Source organism: Triturus cristatus, chromosome 6 (assembly GCF_964204655.1).
Source record: "Triturus cristatus chromosome 6, aTriCri1.1, whole genome shotgun sequence".
Classification (NCBI taxonomy): domain Eukaryota; kingdom Metazoa; phylum Chordata; class Amphibia; order Caudata; family Salamandridae; genus Triturus; species Triturus cristatus.
In genome coordinates, this window is record NC_140589.1 from 1,211,409,809 (window position 1) to 1,211,430,335 (window position 20,527).

At 42.6% G+C, this 20,527-nt stretch overlaps 1 protein-coding gene across 2 annotated transcripts in view; it reads left to right on the forward strand.

Annotated features, from left to right (window-relative positions):
- The window catches only part of TMEM87B (transmembrane protein 87B), a 388,295-nt gene that overhangs the window by 95,238 nt on the left and 272,530 nt on the right, over positions 1 to 20,527 (forward strand). For both annotated transcript variants that reach the window (XM_085612119.1, XM_085612120.1), the window contains one exon: positions 16,870 to 16,905. In XM_085612119.1, the coding sequence (XP_085468245.1) occupies positions 16,870 to 16,905 (36 nt within the window). The remainder of the gene's footprint in view (positions 1 to 16,869; positions 16,906 to 20,527) is intronic.

The following is a 20,527-nucleotide window of genomic DNA, read 5'->3' on the forward strand; positions in this document are numbered from 1 at the left end:
AAAAATGGCTGTCTCTGGATATAGGACTAAAGCAGACTAAATAATTGGAGCATGTGAGCGCATGTGCTCACTTCTGCCTTCTTTATCCATTCGTCCCTCTCCTGAGTTTTTTTATTCCACTTAAGAAGATCAGTAGTTATTGGGTGGAGACCTCATTTATTGTATATATTTGTACTATGCATGTAAAGGACTAAATGGTGTTTAGGTGCTAGAGTTGTCAAAGGAGAATTGTAGGGATGGGTTCATCAAACCCTTTAGAAAAGGAGAATGGATTTTTCGTTGAAGTAGCAGAACATGCCACAGTCTGTGTCTAAGTACAGAGTACTCGTGTTCTGTTCAGGGAACTGTCAGAAGCAGCAATTCATGAGGTTCTTGCAGGCTAATATATCAATCAATCAACAAAATGTTATTTCGTCTGTAAGCCATAAGAGCATAGAAGATAAATACGTTCAGTAAAACAATTTTTAAATGTATGCTATAAAAATACAATGTTCTAGACCGTGGAATGGCCGACGGCTCCTTACTATTAGGCAAGCTCCAGCAAAAGGGTGGCTTTGTGCGATACATCAAGAAATGAACGATATCTGCCTGTTGTAAGTATTTCCTTAGTTGGGTTTCCAGCTAATCATGAATCTGCACGACAAGCTATAAATAGGTTGTACACAATAAAAGTAGATTGATCAACCACTAATGGGTAAAATATATAAATACTTAAAAATGGTTCCTGTATTCTGATTATATATCATAATTTTCAGTAGAGAGGATTCTTTATTTCTCCTACGCTGTTACCTGCACTGGGCAAACGTTTTAGAAGTTGCATAGGAGCACTGCACAGATACTAAAACTATAAACGTTCTCAAGCTTTTTGAAAGGCAAATGATTTTCCACATATGCAAACAATGTGTACAGAATTATAGTGAGACAGCAAAAATGCTGAAAGGTATGCAGCATTATCTCTTTGGGGCAGTTAAGGAAAATAACAATATATTAGAGAAAATAGCTGAAAAACTAAGATTATCTACAATATGAATCAACAGGTTAAAAAAAACAGGTGATGCCTTTTTCCCTGTCACTGCAGGAATTGCTATTTGGACATAGACACATGATATTTGTGAAGTGTAGTTCAGATTTTATGTATTGCAGCATTGACCAAATGTACAAGATTCTTGATGACGTGTGTACATGTTTTCTCTTTTCTTGAGGATGAAGGTCCATAGTTCTTTACAAGTTCAGCCAAGATGCTTTTCACCCTTTTGGGTCTCGGCTAGCGTAGGCTACGCAGAAATGCGCAGTCTCGCTGGCGAGATTTTAAGTTTAGGGTAGCTTTCACTAGCAGGGTTTAACCCCTTCGACGCGCATGACGGAACGGTTCCGTCATGCACGTCGGTTGCGCTGTGCGCATGACGGAACCGTTCCGTCATGGCCCCGCCCGCGCACGGAACCTTCAGCGTGGCGCGGAAATCCGCGCCGCGCTGAAGGGGTTAACCCTCGCCCCTCTTTTCCATTGGCTGGCACACCATTTATGCTAAACGGTGGCCAGCCATTGGAAAAGAGCTTCCAGTGACGTACACTTTTCTCTTTTAGAGCAGTCCCAGTTGGACTGGCTCGTCTGACTTCCTGCTGGCGTAAAAGGTTTCTTATCTTTATGGGGCCAAACACATGGCCCCATAAAGACAAGAAACCTTATAGCAGGCGAGGCCGTTCAAGTGGGACGGCAGAAAAAGGCGACAAACGTCATGGCGAGCGCTTGTTATTTTCTTACTGTCACTCGCTATGACACTGTAATCCGTGATTTATCTGCAGGGAGTCCTTCTATGCCACACACAAGCACCTTCATGGCATTTTGTGCCGCAGCAGTCGTACCTAAACATCTCTAGCTTCCTTGCGTGGAGACAGTACAAGCAATTTCCGGGCGTGTAAGATCCGCAGAGCCGTGTTTTTTGTCTCGCAGTTTTATATAGCTCGAACTAAACCCGGAGGTATCCTGGCGCTTTACACGAGCACCAGCTGTTGCAGACGGGCACATCCATGTTTTGTTAGGCGTAGGGAGATGAGGTGATTTGCCCAGAATCACAAGAGGTTGAGCCGAAGAGACTCGAACCTGGTTACCCAGCTTCGAGGTTGTACACTCTAACCGTTAGGCCACATCTTAATTAGTCCAGCCTGCAGGGACAGGGGCCCCTGTACTTACACTCCAGAGTATGTCACTCCTGGGCGTGTCACTCTTAAGTTTGTCAGTCCTGTGTGTCTCTCCTGAGGTGATCACTCCTGGATGTATCACTACTGGGTGTCATTACTGAGGGTGTCACTCCTGAGTGTGTCACTGGGGTGTGGGGGAGAGCAAACAACCCCGTACTGGTCACCATGTTCTATTTGTATGCCGATGCTTGTTCTTTTAGGTGCTTATTCGTAGGAGCAGCACAGGAGAGACGAGGTGGCAGGGGTGGATTACGCTCACTTAAGAAAAAAAAAGAAAAAACTCAGCATTGACAGACAGCGAATTAGTACAGTGTTTTATTCAGATCCCAATGAGATGGCCACTGCTTCAACCCAATGCAAATAATTTTGTTAGTGTCAGATAATTTCGACTCCTAGCGAACCAGGAAGAGGTTCATCTTGGTCCCAGACTGTGCCTTAGACGCTGGCAGGAGATTCAGTCATATATCGATAGGTTGCCTACTGTGAAACTTTCGAAAATACACTATAACATAAGATGGTGTCATGTGTACACTAAAGCAAACAATACTTTCGATTGCTCAGCATCCCTACAAATATCCACTAGATGGCCTTCATTGACAAAGAAAGAAATTACAAATGCTTGATGAGAGTGGGGTTCTGGCCCACGGCCATTGCCTGAAGCCCCAAAGGGGGCGTGCCTAATAAATAACGCTTAACGCTGGCACCCCCTGATTGTGTGTTACATTTCCCATTAACCTCTATTCATACACGTTATAATCACTAAGAACAAGTAGATCACTAGGCAGTAGCTTGGAGACGCCTCGAAGCGATCCAGTTCATGTTGTAATGCTATACATAGCTCATTTCATTGGAGTGGCACAGGTGGCGTTTGTTTGTTATCCAATGGCGAAAGTTCAGCTCAACAGAGGAGGATAGGGGCATGGGTTAGCTGGCACGAAAGACTGAGTGCTCCTGTGAGAGGCGATACAACCAGTCAATTATGGAAGGTGAAGGTGGAGCCTGGTTTCACTGTATTATCGTTTGATGCCTGAAGCTGGTGGAACAGGGAGAGTCTACTCGTGCGCTATAAAGCCAGAGGCCTGCTCCCAGGTATTTCGACTACTGCAGACGCATTTCTTATTCTATGGCATTTGACACAACTGAAACTCACTGTTTGCCCCTCAAACTCACTTTCTTTGTCTCATGCACAGTCCCTTTAAACCCCGCGTCCTTCCCTCCACGACAAAACTATGGCTGTCTCTGTTCTTTAAACTCTTTCTTCCTCACATGCATGCTCCCCCGCCTATTCTACCACCCAAGACTCTGTCCCTCTTTCTTTTAGTTTCTCCTCTCCTTCACGCCTAATTCTGTGTTTATCTCTTTTAAACTGACTGCTATCCTCCAAACTCTCTGTTGGTCTCTATCTATGCTATCCCATTGTCCCCCACTTTCCGTCCTTTTGCAGAACTCTCTCCTCTGCTTCTGTCACACTGCCCCAAACACTGTCCTTAAAGTCTACCCAAACTGTGTTAGCTTTTTATTCAACACAGCCAGTTTCAAGGTCCCAAAGGCGAGACCGATTGCATTGCAAATGCTTGTTTCAGATTGGCCTCCTCAAGGCTGAAATGTTTACACTTGGAACCATATTTGCACTGTTTAGTGAAACCAAGCGATCGAAAACATAGTGAACACACAAAAGGGAAGAAATGCAAACTGTAAAAACGTTTTACAAATAAGATATTAACTAATTGTAAGATGAAATGACCTACAGTGTGAGCACTCGGTGTTAAATAAAACAACGCACTTCCCTGATTAGATTGTATGCATTTACAAAACCGTTCAAAAGTTCCAAAAAGTACTTTAAAACGCCATCTGTGCTCAAAATAGATCATGCACAACTTATTGAGAATCTTTTTTGTTGTTGTGTGTATGTATGTATGTATATATATGTATATATATGTGTATATATTACCTACTGGCGGTCGCCAGTAGGTAGTTATAGTTAGGACCCCTTTTCCATAGGAAATCCGCAACATTCTATTTTGAATAACTTTGGCGCCGGTCGACGAATCCTCGCGAATTTTTCAAAATAGGTGGGGCGCTACGCTCCGCTCCTACCCTGAAAGTCTCGGGGGGATTCGTCAAGCGGGGGCTGAGATAAAAGGGGGGTCCCAAAACGCGTTTTTCCCATGCATTTTTCCATAGGACCTTTAGACAGGGCTACAGCCCGAACGGCTGAACAGATTTACTTGAAATTTGGCAGAGAGGTAGTCCTCAGGTCAAGGAAGTGCCTTTTGCAGGTCTGGTATAAATCTGTTCAGTATTTCCTGAGAAAATAGCATTTAAAAGCATATATATATGTGGGCGGAGCCTAACCACACATCTCATCCTGAGATCTGATTGGCTGTCAGCACTTCATCCAAGAAGTGTTGGCAGCCATCTTGGGACCAATATACATGATAGCACCTCATTAAAAAGCATTGCAGTTAATAGAAGGTTTTAAGACTTTAGTTACATTATAAATCATTTGTTGATGGTACCATACTCATTTTAGGAATTGTGGTATGTTCTAAGGTGATTTCACCATGTGAAAAAGCCTTCTGCTGGGATATCATGATTGAGAGAAAAATATTTTCTCATGCTTTTACCACAGAGGTTTGGAAGGTGATCTATAAGCTAAACTGAGAGCTTATTTTCTGTAAATTCACATTATCTTTCTCAGTCATGTGAGAATGAAGTCTGACATTCTCAGTAAAACATGTACATCCAACAAGGGCAGAGACTGTCAGTTGATTCCTTTGTGTTCTACTGCAGCTTCCCAGAGTGTTCCAAAGAACTACTAGAGCGCTAACAGTCCTACCTATGATAAACGTATGGCACACCTGAAGCCATCTTGCTTGGAATAAAGTGGTAACTCTTAAAACATTTAATTTCAAAAGGAACAAAATGAGGGGGTTCATTTTTCCATAAAAAGTATGATTAGTGCTGCAGAAAGAAAAATTAGGGCACATTTTGAGTGACTTCTCAAATCCTCTTCTATTTCATTAAAGAATTCTGACATGAGACTGAAACATGAACTTTCAATACCAGCAGCAGTTTTCCCTGGTGAGCAGTAGCTTTACTACAGTGATCTAATGAGCAAAAAGAGTGCTAACATTCTGAATTTATGGCAAATGTGTGACACATCTGAATGCCTTCTTGATGGAATCAAAGTAAAAAACTGAAAGTATTTCCTACTGAGGAGACTGCAGTAAATGAGGAAATTAGGAAACTTCATAACAAATAAGTCTCCCAAGATGGCCACCAGAGACAAAAGAGCCCAAATGTAGCCCAAATATCACCCAGATGTAGCCCAAGTATAGCCCAATGACAGAATGTCCCAGAATGTTCTTAAAAACAACTAGAGCGCTTACTGTCTTCATTATGACAAAAGTATGGCACACCTGAAGCCATCTTGATTGGAATAAACTGGTAACACTTAAAACATTTAATTTAAAAAGGAACACAATGAGGGGGTTCATTTTGCCATAGAAATTATCATTAATGCTGAAGAAAGAAAATGAGGGCACATTTTGAGTGACTTCTCAAATCCTCTTCTATTTCATTAAAAAATTCTGACATGCAGACTGAAACATGCACTTTTAATACCAGGAGCAGACTTCCATGGTGAACAGTAGTTTTACTACAGTGATCTAATGAGCAACTAGAGTGCTAACATTCAGAATTTATGGCAAATGTGTGACATATCTGAATACCTTCATGATGGAATCAACGTAAAAAACTGAAAGCATTTCCTACTGAGGAGACTGCAGTACATGAGGAAATTAGGAAACTTCATAACAAATAAATCTCCCAAGATGGCCACCGGAGACAAAAGAGCCCAAATGTAGCCCAAAATCACCCAGATGTAGCCCAAATATAGCCCAATGACAGAAGTGTGCAAAACACTTATTATTTAGTGTTTTTGCAGTGTTATATAGTGCAGACTTGTCAGGTATTGGAGTGCTTTACATGAGCATTGGTTACATCACACAAGCACATATTCATTTTGGTTGTAGACATGGGGAGACTAAGTGATTTGACCAGAATCACAGAATGTCGAGCTGAAGCAGAAACTTCAACCTGGTTCCCCAGTTGCAAAGTCTGCAGTTCTGGAAGTAACACCACATCCTCTCCCCTAAGTGCAACATTTAATCAAGTGGTCAACTGGATAAAAAAACTTAAAGATAACAAATAATTTAAAAGTGCTTTGTCGCTATTTGAAAACTCAGACAAAATGTCCTTATTTTAGTCTTTTAGAGCACTAACCATAATTTTGATGCCAATAAGACCCTCTCATATATGTAATTTCTAAAGGAAATGCTCTAGGTATTACAGTTTTGATTACATCAAGATGATGTCAGGCGTTCCACACTTTTGTAATAAATATAGAATGTTAGCAATCTAGTTGTTCATTGGGATACTGTTGAGAGGCAAAGGCCAGGGGCACGGACTCTGAAAATTGAAGGCAGGTAGGAGAGTGAAAAGGCAACAATTTAACCACACTGAGCAGGCAGGAAGGGCCGTGGAAGCACAACAGACTATGGAGGGCAGTGGAAAGGGGGGCAGGGGCAACAAACCAACAATACAGGACTTGCAAGAGAGGCTGTTGGAGGGAAGATCTATTACGGGTCAAGGAAGCTAGAGGCGGTCCCCAGAGCCCCGGGAGCCACCACAGAACTGAGCAGGAGAGTGAGTCAGGGACAAAAGGGGCACCTTAATTTGAGCCGGGGTGCCCAGGAACGCTTGCTCCAAAAATGAAGAAAACAGACATATGAGACATGGAATTGGTGGCAGAATACAATGGCAGTTTAATGAGAAGATACAACTTCAAAGAAACCGCAGAATAGAGACATAAAGTACAAAATACAGAATCCAGATAATCATACAGCTGTCATGATATTCTCTGTATCTCAATTAATGTACTGACAGAGAGAGATAGAAAACACATCTATAAATGCATCATGAGAAACAAGTTACACCAAGGAAAATGTTACCTAGGAACACTCACGTTTACTCTTAGAGCAAGCATTCCTGCAATTACAATACAAAATCTTTTAAATGCAAAAGTAAAGAGAACAATGGTTAAACATAACATGACATTTCATATAGGTAAAATAGAATAAGATACTTCAAGCAAAGCAGAGCAAGACATTTTAAGCAAAGGAAGACAAGAGCTCCCAGCTCTTGGGGAAAACCTGCACAGCTTGTTAACCTACATACAGACGGCGAGGTAGTCCGTCGATATCTGTGGGTGCTCCCTTTTTATATCATTTTGTGGGCTCCTTTGCACGCTACATCTACCTACGTATGCTACCCAAAAGCTTCGTCTGCAGATTTTACCAGACATTTCGTCATTTACCCACTTAATGCTGACAATGGACTGGGTGAAAAGGTCAGTCTCTCAGGCCAATCGCTTATCGTAAGTTCCATAGAGCAAGCAGAAAATAATGGGTATTGAACGGGAATTCAATATATTCATGTACAAAATCTCCTCAGTTCTCCTAACTTGACGCTCTGCGGTTGCCACTTCCTTAAAAGCGGGAAACCTGCCCAGGAAGCAAGTACCAGTCCAGGATGCAGCCTACTGTATGTCGACAGCTTCAGTGGGATGTTGAACTTTGATACCGAGCACGGAGCACTCGGGTAGGGTGGGGGCTACTAGTTTGGAGCAGAAGGCCTCGCAGACCTGCCTTCAGACTGCTATACACTAAAATTGCAGAGCTATGGTCAATTTAACAAAGAGGCCTACATATTGAACAGAAGGGCCTACACAGGGGTTTTATGCTGGCTGAGTGGTAAGGATGTCTCAGGATAATTATATAGCAACACAGGACCCGCTGGTCAATTTAATACGGCCTACAAATGCGGCTGGCAGGGCAAGGACAAGGGTCTCATACTTCAGGTGTGGACAGAACGGGCCAGGGGCCCCCTGTGATACAAAATCTACCCTCCTTCAAGGATGTGGCAATGTAATAGACCATTGTGGGCAGAAGGAAGAGGCAATGGTAGTACAACCATACATGCCAACAGACCCGATTCAGCCAGGAAACGTCCAATGTTTTTAAGCTCAAATGGGCTTTATTTGATCTGTCTCCTGTCTACAATATCCTCTTTTTCAATGTAACTCAAAGGGGAAAATCAATACCCCAGTTTTTTTTCAAAATCTCCCTCTTACCAAGTTCAAAATGTTCGCAAGTATGGTACATTGGATCATGGAAGGAAATGGGATAGGGACATGGACTTGGATAACAGAGGACAAGAGGGACATGGAGAGGTGCACCAAACTGACCCTGCAGGGCAGGCATCATGGTTTGCAGCAGCACAATACACCACACAGGGCATGCAGGACGGGAGTGCAGCACAACAATCCATAGAAAGCAAGAGGGAGGGGACAGGACCATGCACATGGACAACAGAGAACAGAGGGGCAAGAGGCAATGGTAGCTAGCTGACCATAATGGACAGACAGGAGAGAAAGCTGCAGCATTACAGACCATAAAGGGCAGTAGGGACGGATCAGGGGCATTACAATGGAACAGACAAGCCAGGAGGGAGGGAGTAGGGGTCTTCACATGTAAACAGAGGGCTGGGGGCAAGGGGGCAGGGCAGGAGCAGCAAGATAGCCATGGAGGTCAGGCAGGATGGGCACTAGAAGCAAGACACACCATGAAGAGCAACAGTGAGACTGTGATGGCATACACACAGACCATGGAGGGAAGGTGGGAGGGGGTCAGGGGCAGCTAACTGACCACACAGGGAAGGTGGGAGGGGCCATGGCAGCACAGAAGACCAATGGCTATGATGGGCAAGAAGGAGGGTGCAGGGGCATGCACAAAGGACGATGGAGGATAGAAGGGAGGGTCAGGACCTGTGCACAGACAAAGTTCAGGGGAAGGGACCTCACAACAGACCACACGGGGCAGGCAGGAGGAGCAGTTGCAGCACAACAGACCAGGGAGGGCAGAAGGGTGTGGCAGTACAATGGACCATGTAGGACAGGAGGAAGAGGATAGGGGCATGGCATGTGGACAGGCAGGGTGGAGGTGGCAGGGACAGGTTACAGTCATCTGACAATGCTAGGCAGGTGGGAGGGGAGTGGCAGCTCAACAGAACACTCAGAGTAGATAGGAGTGGCAGGTCCATGGGACATGGTGGGCAAAAAGGATGGAGCAGGGGCATGCACAAAGACATCGGAGGGCAGGGGGAAGGAGAATAGGGGCAGCAAGCTAAGCACAGAGTTTAAGCAGGAGGTCAATGATGGGGCATAGAATTGGGCAATGGAGGGCAGGAGGAGTGGACTGGTACATCATACTAAATTGAGGGCAGTGGCAGCACATCAGACCATGCATGGCAGGAGGGAGGAGGCTATTCCATGGATTCACACAACAGAGGATAGGGAGGAGGGGGATGGGGCAGCAAGCTAACTGTTCAGAGAAGGCGGGTATTAGGAACTTTATTGTTTTTAAAATATTGAGTCTGTGCGAACTACTTAAAATATGAACAAGTATGCAGCATAATCTCACTTTTATTCAGGAAGAAGAGGACGTTTGTGACTGTGACTCCGGGCTCACTTGGCAGAAACACCCCCTGACCCTCCACCCCCTATCGCAAAATGTAATGCCCGTGAAAAGGGTAGGTGAACACAGTGTTATATAGAACATAGTCCTGAGAGCACGATTGAAAATGAAAACTAGATATAGTGTATGGTATAAACTATGCACCAAAAAGTGTGATATAAGATGAACCGGCGTGAAATATAATATGCAATACATTGTGCGCAATGACAGATTCATTGGAGAGCGCGAGATAGCACAGGCACTAGCGCGTGCTATGCGATATGCGCCTTGGAGTGTAATATGCACAGGGCAGTGTTGTGTAACCTAACTAGTCTCTAAAGTTGTAATATAAAATATGTGCTGGGGAGTGTAACGTTGCATATGCACTGTGACACAGATATGGATCGCAGATTGTAATATGTATGGCATAGCACTGTGCGTTATAACATAGGCATCGAGGAAGGCACGTTAGATGGGGCAATATAACCCGTGCGAAGACAAGTGTGGCATGACATATTCACGGGGTGGTGTTACAGTGCACATGGGCTAGAGAGTGTCATAGCATATGCACTAGCTAGTGGAATACAACACAGAGGTGTGTGGCACTCGGCAGGCAATGGTGGGTGTAACACAGCATTGGGCTCTGTCAGGAGCGCGCTGTGACTCTCAAGTGATGTTCGTCCCCTTTCCAGAGAGTAAAATAAAAAGTATTACACATCCGGCAGTGGATGTGTGTTTTATTAACCGTGAGGGGGGTTTCTTGCATAGTTTTGGTCGAATTTTTGTCGAATCCCCTTTGAATGGCTTGGTGTGCATGTGTATTAAATGTGCCCGTCAATAGCTACCCATGTTTGTATAAATAAACGACAAGGGTGTCTACCGGGATTAGGCACGGTAGGGCATCAGACATGTCAGAGCTTCACTAGTAGTGTAAATACATTCCACGTGGATTCATTGCATGCATAGTCGCCTTTTAATGAATATCCCGCAAATCGTCATGGTGATAGGTACGTACGGTTTGTCCAGCATGTCCTAGGTGTGTCTATAAATAAATATTTTTTTAAAATAATAAAAAACAGTGGCCGGCCCTAGGGATTGTGCTCAAAAAAATATAATTAGGAGACAGGCCCTGGGGGATGGGGTCATCAGGGCCAATAAATTAGAATAAGAAGGGGAACCACACAGCCCCCCTTCTTAAAAAATTAAAATAAATAAAAGACTGGCATCGTGCCGGAGGCCATGCCCCCTCCGTGCAGCACTCTGCAAACGCGCCCCCAACAGGCATCTCCAGTATGCGCCAGGGAGCTGCGCTGCAGACAGGTGTTCTGAGGCCAAGCCCCTTTTTACACCTCTCTGCAACACAGCTCTGTGGCGCTTACTGGAGGTACCTAGTGGTCTAGTTTGACCCTAGGGACCCTTAGGATTCAAGGGGACTTAATCTCTCAACTTAGAACAGCCACAGGGCGCTTTTACACAGTGGTGAAGGGAGGGGACGGGGCCTGAGGTGACGTGTGCAAACACGCACTATGGCACGTTTTAAATTGGGGATATAATTTCCCTTCAATACTGAGGGCCCCTGGGGGCTAACTAGCCCACCAAGTGCTTCCAGTAAGCGCCACTGAGCTGCATTGCAAGGAGGTGGTCCAGGCCGTGCCACTTTTTACACCTCTCTGCAACACAGCTCTGTGGCATTTACTGGAGGTACCTAGTGGGCTAGTTGGACCCTAGGGACCCTCAGGATTCAAATGAACTTAATCTCCCAACTAAAAATGGACACAGGGCGTGTTTACACAGTGGTGAAGGGAGGAGACGGGGCCTGAGTTAACGTGTGCAAAAACGCCCTGTGGCCTGTTTTAAGAGGTAGTTTTAATCCCCATGCCCTATTATGTACTAGGGGCTTACAGAGGAGGTCATGCTAATCACAGGGGGACCCCAACGCATAATGTTCCCTAGTGTATGTAGGTGTTTTCACTGTATTCTAAGTGTCTTTTAACATAGCACTGGCTCTAGGACTGGCTAGTCAGACTCAGTTACCACCAGTATCCGTCTGAAAAAGTTGAGGGTACAGGATGATTTTGCAACAAGGCTTCTTTCTGCTCTTCTTTTTGTTCTTTCTGCACGTTATCCTTCTTCCTGCACTTATCTTCGTATTTGAGGACTTCTGTTGCTTCTTTCTGCACTTCTTTTGTTTCTTTCTGTGCATTTTTTCTTCTTTCTTCACATGTCCTATCTCTGTAGGCATAGTTAGAAATTAGCATTTAAAAAACCTTTGAAATTCACAGAAAAAACCATAGGTTTCAGGCACGTTATAGTTAGGAATTAGCATTTAAAAAACCTCAGAAATTCACTGAAAAAACCATAGGTTTCAGGGGTGTTATAGTTAGCTGGACTTTTCACTTGTACAAAACCATTGAAATTCCCCCGTTATAGTTAGTTCAGCTAACTATAACTCGCGCGCCCGCAATGCACTGCTGATGACGTCACATATTACATCACTCATGACATGGTCAGTGACATCACTCATGACATCACTGATGACATCTCAAATGACATCACTGATGACATCACTGATGACATCATCCTTGTGATAGAGTGGCAGACCTCCTCTCACCCTAATATAACCTTTGATACACACATTCAAAAATAGAGACTAAAATTTTCAAAACAATGGACATACCAATACCAGTTACAACAACCTCTTCAGTAATTCTAAGATCCACATACACATCCACTCATTCACCAACAGTCCTATACAGTCACTCATACATGTACTCACTCATCATATGTACTCATGCACCTATACATCCTGTTACACAATGCCACTCATCCATAGAGTTACTCACACACATAGTCACTCATGCTAATAAAGAATCAAACATACATTTACTTGCATATACAGTTATACACACACCACCACACTTACTTCTATGGAAACTTACACATACTTAGTCTTTTAAACAATCACTTATAGAAACACATACTTATTCATACAGGTACTCTTTCAATCTCTCACTCTCACATATACTCACATATATACACCAATAGTCACATATACTAGTTTAAAACATATGTAGTTACTCATAAAGACACTATTGAGACAGTCATTCACTCACTAACACACCCATACACACACTCATCCACCCATACAGTCCTGCACACATGCTGTGTTCAACACATACAAAGAGTGAATCACTCATTCATGCACCTATGCACTACGTAATACCCCCCACCGAACCATGCAGACACTCAGACTGATACTCAAAAAACCAACTAATAACCTATATAGACACCCATGTAGCTACTCACCAACCCATGCAGCCACTTATACACAAAGTGAGAGACTGATACAGATATTTACATATTTAAACATTACTCACTAAGCCATGTATTCACTATGATACACTTAATCAGTCAGTTACACAATCAATTTTTCAAAAACAAATCATCCATTTAGACACTTATATACCCATTTATTCTTCCATCGACCTTGAGATATACATATATAAAACATATTTAATTTTCAGAAAAACACACATTCACTGGATGATGTAATCAGTGATGTCATCAGTGATGTCATTTGAGATGTCATCAGTGATGTCATGAGTGATGTCACTGACCATGTCATGAGTGATGTAATATGTGACGTCATCAGCAGTGCATTGCGGGCGCGCGAGTTATAGTTAGCTGAACTAACTATAACGGGGGAATTTCAATGGTTTTGTACAAGTGAAAAGTCCAGCTAACTATAACACCCCTGAAACCTATGGTTTTTTCAGTGAATTTCTGAGGTTTTTTAAATGCTAATTCCTAACTATAACGTGCCTGAAACCTATGGTTTTTTCTGTGAATATATATATATATATATATATATGTATATATATTCACTTAAAAAACCATAGGTTTCATACATGTTATAGTTAGCTGGACATTTCCCTCGTAAAAAACCAATGAAATTCCCCCGTTATAGTTAGTAAAGGGAACTATAACTCACGCGACCGCAATCCACTGCTGAGGACGTCAGATATTACATCACTGTATTTATTCACTTATTTACCCATTTGTCTTTCCTTTAACCTTTAGCTATACATATTTAATAAATATTTATTTTACAGAAAGACACATATGTCATCAGTGATGTAATATCTGACGTCATCAGCAGTGGATTGCGGTCGCGTGAGTTATAGTTCCCTTTACTAACTATAACGGGGGAATTTCATTGGTTTTTTACGAGGGAAATGTCCAGCTAACTATAACATGTGTGAAACCTATGGTTTTTTAAGTGAATTTGCAAGGTTTTTTAAATGCTAATTCCTAACTATAACATGTGTGAAACCTATGGTTTTTTCAGTGAATTTGTACGGTTTTTTAAATGCTAAGTTATGTATTTATTATTTATTTATTTTTTTAAAGGTTTTTCACCGTGCGCGCACGGTGCGCTTCGCGCATCGTGCGCACTCTGTGGGCCCACGGTGCGCTTCGCGCACTGTGCGCCCACGTTACGCCGTTCGCGTAATTTTCCTGTTTCACTCTGCGATTTTTCGTAAAAATATTAAAAACATTTATGGCCCTTGGGGGTCCTTTGGGGACCCCCTGACAATGGCTAGGGGGTCAGGAACTGTCCACCCTGCCCCCTTTTCATGTTCTCCACCTTTATTTTTCACCTCCCTCGAACTGCGAGAGACAAAATGGCGGCCGACACTTCCTGGTTTCGACCGATTCGAATGTTTACTAAGATCTAACAACCAATCAGAATTGCGCTCGCGCACGGCAGGGTGCGCTTACCGTACGCGCACGGTGCGCGCCTATAGATATATATATGCTTTTAAATGCTATTTTCTCAGAAAATACTGAACAGATTTACACCAGACCTGCAAAAGGCACATCCCTGACCTGAGGACTACCTCTCTGCCAAATTTCAAGGTTTTCTGTTCAGCCGTTCGGGCTGTGGCGCGGACTAAAGGTCCTGTGGGAAAATGCATGGGGAAAACGCGTTTTGGGACCCCCCCTTTTTCTAAGCCCCCGCTTGACGAATTCACCCGAGACTTTCAGGGAAGGAGCGGAGCGCCCCACCTGTTTTGAAAATTTCGCGAGGATTCGTCAATCGACGCAAAAGTTATTCCAAATAGAATGTTGCGGATTTCCTATGGAAACACTGTCCTAACTATAACTATCTACTGGCGACCGCCAGTAGATAATATATATATATATAGATTGATAATGAACATCTTTGTAAATTTAAAATAACAGAACTGTTTCTTTATGCTTACCGTTATGTTTAAATTACTTAACTCCAAGTACGCATTTTATCCCATCCGAAGAATAAAGTTTTACATAGGGCTGCTGTGATTCAGATTTAAGCCCTGCACAGCGCACATACAGATCTTTTCAGTGAGTGCATGGTTGCATCAGTTGCCATACTAGAATTGGAATATGTGCTCTTTTTATTAAATCCAGATGTCTGCAATAGTTGAGAACCCACTGCAGAAGGCAGATCATAAAAGATGCATGCAATAAGAAATAATCATGTAACATAGGACACATATGTTTAAAGGAATAAAAAATATAAAATAATTTACAATATGTAAAGTGACGGTGCATACATTTTGAATCCAAGGACATTAAAGTTAAAAAAAGACAAGATGGATAAAAAGTAAGATGCCAGGGCCAAACTTATACTTTACAATACAAGACCCACAACATTTTATAAAATGGAAAATAAAAACTATTTCATCAAAACAAAATGCTCCTTCTTTTGGCTAGAACACACTTTAAGCAGCTGGCAACGCTGTGGCTTACACAGTGGTCATTGAGTTGCAGCAGGTAAAATAGAGCGGCTTTACACTAGAAAATTTATGTCTACGTAATAGGGGTAGTAAAAATGTATTTGTGTACAGCAAGTAGAATTGACAAAAGAAGACTAAGTGTAAAATGGTTTGGCTTTAATGCTCATCACATGGACAAATACAGATGGAATCCGAAGAATAATGGCCAAGGGAAAACATATTAGCCAAAGGAGGGAGCCTAACCTGAACCTTGCCAGCATTGTTCTCTCATACACATTAATCACATATAATAAGTATGGAGCATTAGTTGGTACCATTTGAATGATGCAATAATCTTGGACTGCTGGTTTAGCCACTTCCGTTATTCCCTAGTAGCTTGCTATGCTTTAAAAAATAGTCCTGGACCCAGTTTCTGTCTTTCTTCACAATTGTCTCCGGGTGCTCAAACAGGTGGGCACATCCCAGCACCGAGAAACTCTTTGATATACTTTAATCATAGGATGGCCGAACCATGCTCACAACATAAACAATCTCTAATGACTGCCTGGTTAAGTTTGGCTTCTTTCTTATACCAAATAGAACACCAAAGAGCCAAGTGTGCAGCATTCACAGTGTTTTGAACATATCCCAAGCCTAACTCCAAATGCAATGGAGAATGCAGGGTAGAGGGAGGGTCATCTGGTAACCGGCGACAGAATCTATTCTCTTCCATCTGCATTTAATCAAATTTGGATGCCCGGACATTGCCACATCTGCAGTCTAATAGGTCCTAAGTATCAGTGGACAACAGACCGGAATTGGATTGTTGTAAAATGGTGATTCGACATGGGTGAATACCAGACATGGGAAGGGATCAGATCACCGTTAAGTAGGCTGAAGATTTTCGCTCAATCTATTGCACCTGGTTACAATAAGATGATGCACCTTCAAGATTTATCACACCGTGAGAATATTGGAAATTAGGCACTCAATTTTGGGTCTAATCTTTCTACATTCTTAGTTTTTCTGGACTTATGCTTTTATGGCTAACCAATATTTTACCATAAATCTTTTTATTAATTGTAGTATACAGTGCAGATATGTGACCGTTCTTTTGATTAGTGTGCTTCACTTGCAAGTGCCCCGTGCAGTTGAAAATTAAATCCTTACTCCCTACTGCTTACATTTTCTTCTACCTTTCTTTTGGAGAAAATACCAGGCTCTGATATAGCCTTTAGAATAGTATGGAACTGTCACTGTTTTTATTCTGTATATCCTAAAATATAATGACCAATTCATTTGTAGTGACTCCTAACCATTTTGTTTTTCAGAACGTCCATTTTGTCTGGAGGAGGAGCTCTGACAAGGTTAGAGATGCATACGGTGGTTACTTGTGTGCAACATACTTAAACTTGATATATTTGTTTGTTTTCATAAGGACCTCATTACCTGCTCACTTCAGGGGGCACAGTCCATTATTTGCTTCCTGTCTGTATATTTTGTGCTCTTATATTGTAGTTAATAAATTCCTTGTACTTTTAAAAAATGCAGTGGGGGTATACTTCCTTGATTTTTTTATTTTTTTTTGTGACATATTTTGTCTGGTGAATTAGTTTTTGTCTTGCCTTTTCTTCACGGTATATTCTGAACATTGTCAAATGTCAGCGTAGAATAAATAAAAAGCATGGTTTAAGAGTCCTTTTTAACATTTCTTTTTATTAGGTGGTAGATTAACAATAAAATAACACATTTATCGCAAGGATTGGCACAAAACGAGCAATATTTTTTCTCCAAAATAAAATACAAGTTAGCTCGGTATCAAAAGACAATAGTCTTAAAAACCACTATCATCTCATTTTTAAAAAGTCTTGCCCCATAGCAAATAAAGTGTGGAAGTTGCATCCTCGATAGTTCAAGAATAACAATCTTTAAAAAGCACAGAACCTGGCTTGACATTAGAGTGCATAATTCCCAGTTAACTATGTAGTCTACTTGGTCATACATATTTAAAGTGCAAAGTGAACAAGTGCAATGTAGGCACAATTATCATCATCATCATTAGTCTTTATTCGATTTAAAAAATCATGAAAGACACAAACCTATAACCAAGCATGACATATAAAATCCAATAAAATTATTTGAGATTCATCAATAAATACTCGAGTAGTATAAAAAAACATTAAACAGATCAAGATGACAACAAGATTAAAATAGCATGATTAAAACACCCACATCAACTACAAAATTAGAGAGAATCAATTAATGAAGTTCACGCCGTATTGTGTCAATTTAGACAGATTAGTGAGGATGCTTCAGATGTTTACCAGAGGCTTGAGCCCTTAGGGTCCATGCCCAACCCAAGAATTTAGCTATTGATATAGAGATAATTGGTAAGGTGCTAGTGCATAAGATTCTTAAAGCAACTGCACATCTCCTAGTGCCTAAAGTTCTGCACATCGGAGACAACCACACTCGCCTTGGGATGACTAATACTGGGCAAACAAACAGGAAATGGGCAATGGATTCTGCTTGTAGACCACAAGCGGGGCACGTTTCCTCACGGGAACTAGACCATCTACCTGTGAGAGACTTGAGTAGTAGAGAACCAGCTCTAAGCTGGAAGTAGAGCTTCCTATCTCCGGGTTTCGTGATCAGGTCCCAGTACTGTTCTAGAGCAGGTGTGATCTTTACCTCTAGATAGCGACCAGTCATCCCTGTGGAGTTTGCTCTGCTCCATACTTGGTGGTCAACTCGTTCCCAATAAGTCATTTGTATGATTCTCTTTGAAGGAAACTGTGCAGCCGCTGGGTCGCTCCACAGCCCCTCCATACCCAAGGCTATCAGGGTCTGGCGGAGCTGCCTCAGCCATTCGATCTTATGAAAGACGTCTAATTCTATGACATCCATAAGCCCTTTAGCATACAGGGAAAGCTCCGGGGTAGTCCAGAGCCTTCGCCAGTATAGAACCGGGCGAAGTCTGGCTATATCCGCAATGGCCTTCCTACCGACCTCAGATCTTAGGGGAACCATAGGGGAACTCTGGGGAAGACCTGTTTTGCTACGGAGGAATATATTTTCGGCTATAGTTAAGGCAACCAGCCGATCGAACCCCCATAATTCTGCCCCGTACAAAACTGAACTAAGGGCCTTGGCCTCATAGACTTGGAGCACAGGTTTTATGGGCTTAGTAAAAGATTTTTTGTGCTCCCTAGTTAATGCTCCCGATATTTGCCTATGCTTCAGGGCGGCCATCTCTATGTGCTTATCCCATTTGTTATTTCTGGTTATGTATATGCCTAAATAAACAAAATTGGTAACCATTTCTATCGGTTGCCCATCCATTAAAAAACTTTCTCCCTCTAAAACTTGGATGTGGGTTAAAAACCATTAGTTTCGTCTTGGCCACGTTTACCTCCAAACCAAGACAAAAATCCTCAAAAACTAATAAAGCTCTTTGTAAGCCACTCGGAGTTTTTGATACGATAAGCGTATCATCCGCAAACATCAGTATCGGAGTGATAACTCCGTGAGCTTTGGGGCATCTGTGGTGGCACTAAGCATGGATTTAACTATCCCATTGATATATAGCGAAAAAAGCGTAGGGGCCATGGTGCAGCCTTGCCGCACACCACGTTCTACCAGGAACTCAGGGGTAACGTCACCTAACCCTCCCCACTGAATTTTAGCAAAATTAGACTCGTGTAGCCTCATTATCAAGGTCAAAATTTCTGCGGGGAGCCCTAGTTTTTCTAACACTGCCCACAACCGCAGATGAGGCACGAGATCAAAGGCAGCTCTTAAGTCCACAAAAGCTACATAGAGACTGCCTTTCCCCAGAGTAACCACTTTCCAGTGAAGTTGCAAGAAGCGAAAGACCTGATCCACTGTGCTGGTTAATTTACGGAAACCAGCTTGAAAAGGGGACAGGATCATATTGTCTTCAATCCACACTAGTAACTGATTCAAGACCATCCTCCCTATAACCTTCTGGATTGTATCGATCAAGCTGATTGGTCTGTAGTTACCAGGCAACGTCCTGTCACCCTTCTTGAACACTGGGAGTTACCAATGAATTGAACCCACTCTGGAGAGTCCATTTTTGCCTTCAGACCAGCAACATTCCACGAGATCATTGAGCCCACCCCTGGTCCCAGCTTTTTGACCTGGTAATTGGTTTTGGGGCTTTCTTCATGTTGGTTCTGGTACTCTGGGTAAGTTTGTAAAGATGGGGCCTTAGTTAAATTAAGCATCCCGAGGGGGGCAAGGTCCACTTCATCAACTCCAACCATGGGCACAACACCAGCTACAGTGACTTCCCTTAAGGCCAGAAATTCCGGTCAGTCAAAGTAATCTGGGTTACAGGAACCATTGTAGTAGTCGGAAGAGGGGATGATGAACCCAGGAGATGATCTCTTCCCTACCCAGTATTGCCCAGTTCTTTCTACTTGATAAGGGGCCGAATTATAAAAATGGCCTAGGTCATACACCCCTATCCCAGACTGGTCCCTAAAAGGTGGGCAATCGCAGAGAAATCGCACTAAGCGCCTATCTTGGAAGTTCACAATAATAGAATCGCCCACAACGTCTTTCGGTCTGGATCCAACCCAGCTGACCCTTCTGACAAATAAAATCTTCCCGTTCAAACTGGCGGGGATTGGTCTATTCTTATTTAGCCAGAATGTCACTTTATTTTTAAGTTCATGGTAGGATTCAGACTTGCCACCTTTTAATTCGGGGACACCAGTTAATACTGCAACGTAGGGGAGAGAACTGGGGGAAGATGAATGTGAGCATTGGGAGATTTTACAGGTTTATCATGGGTCACTCTGCTTACACCTTCACTCATACCCTTGTTCTCCCTGTTAATATTCTCGCTATTATTATTGCCCCCAGATTCATTACTGGTTCGGCCTAGCCGTAAATTGGTTTGATTAGCATTGACCAGAACCTTGTGTACATCAATCCCTGTACTATCCTTTGTGGTTGCAG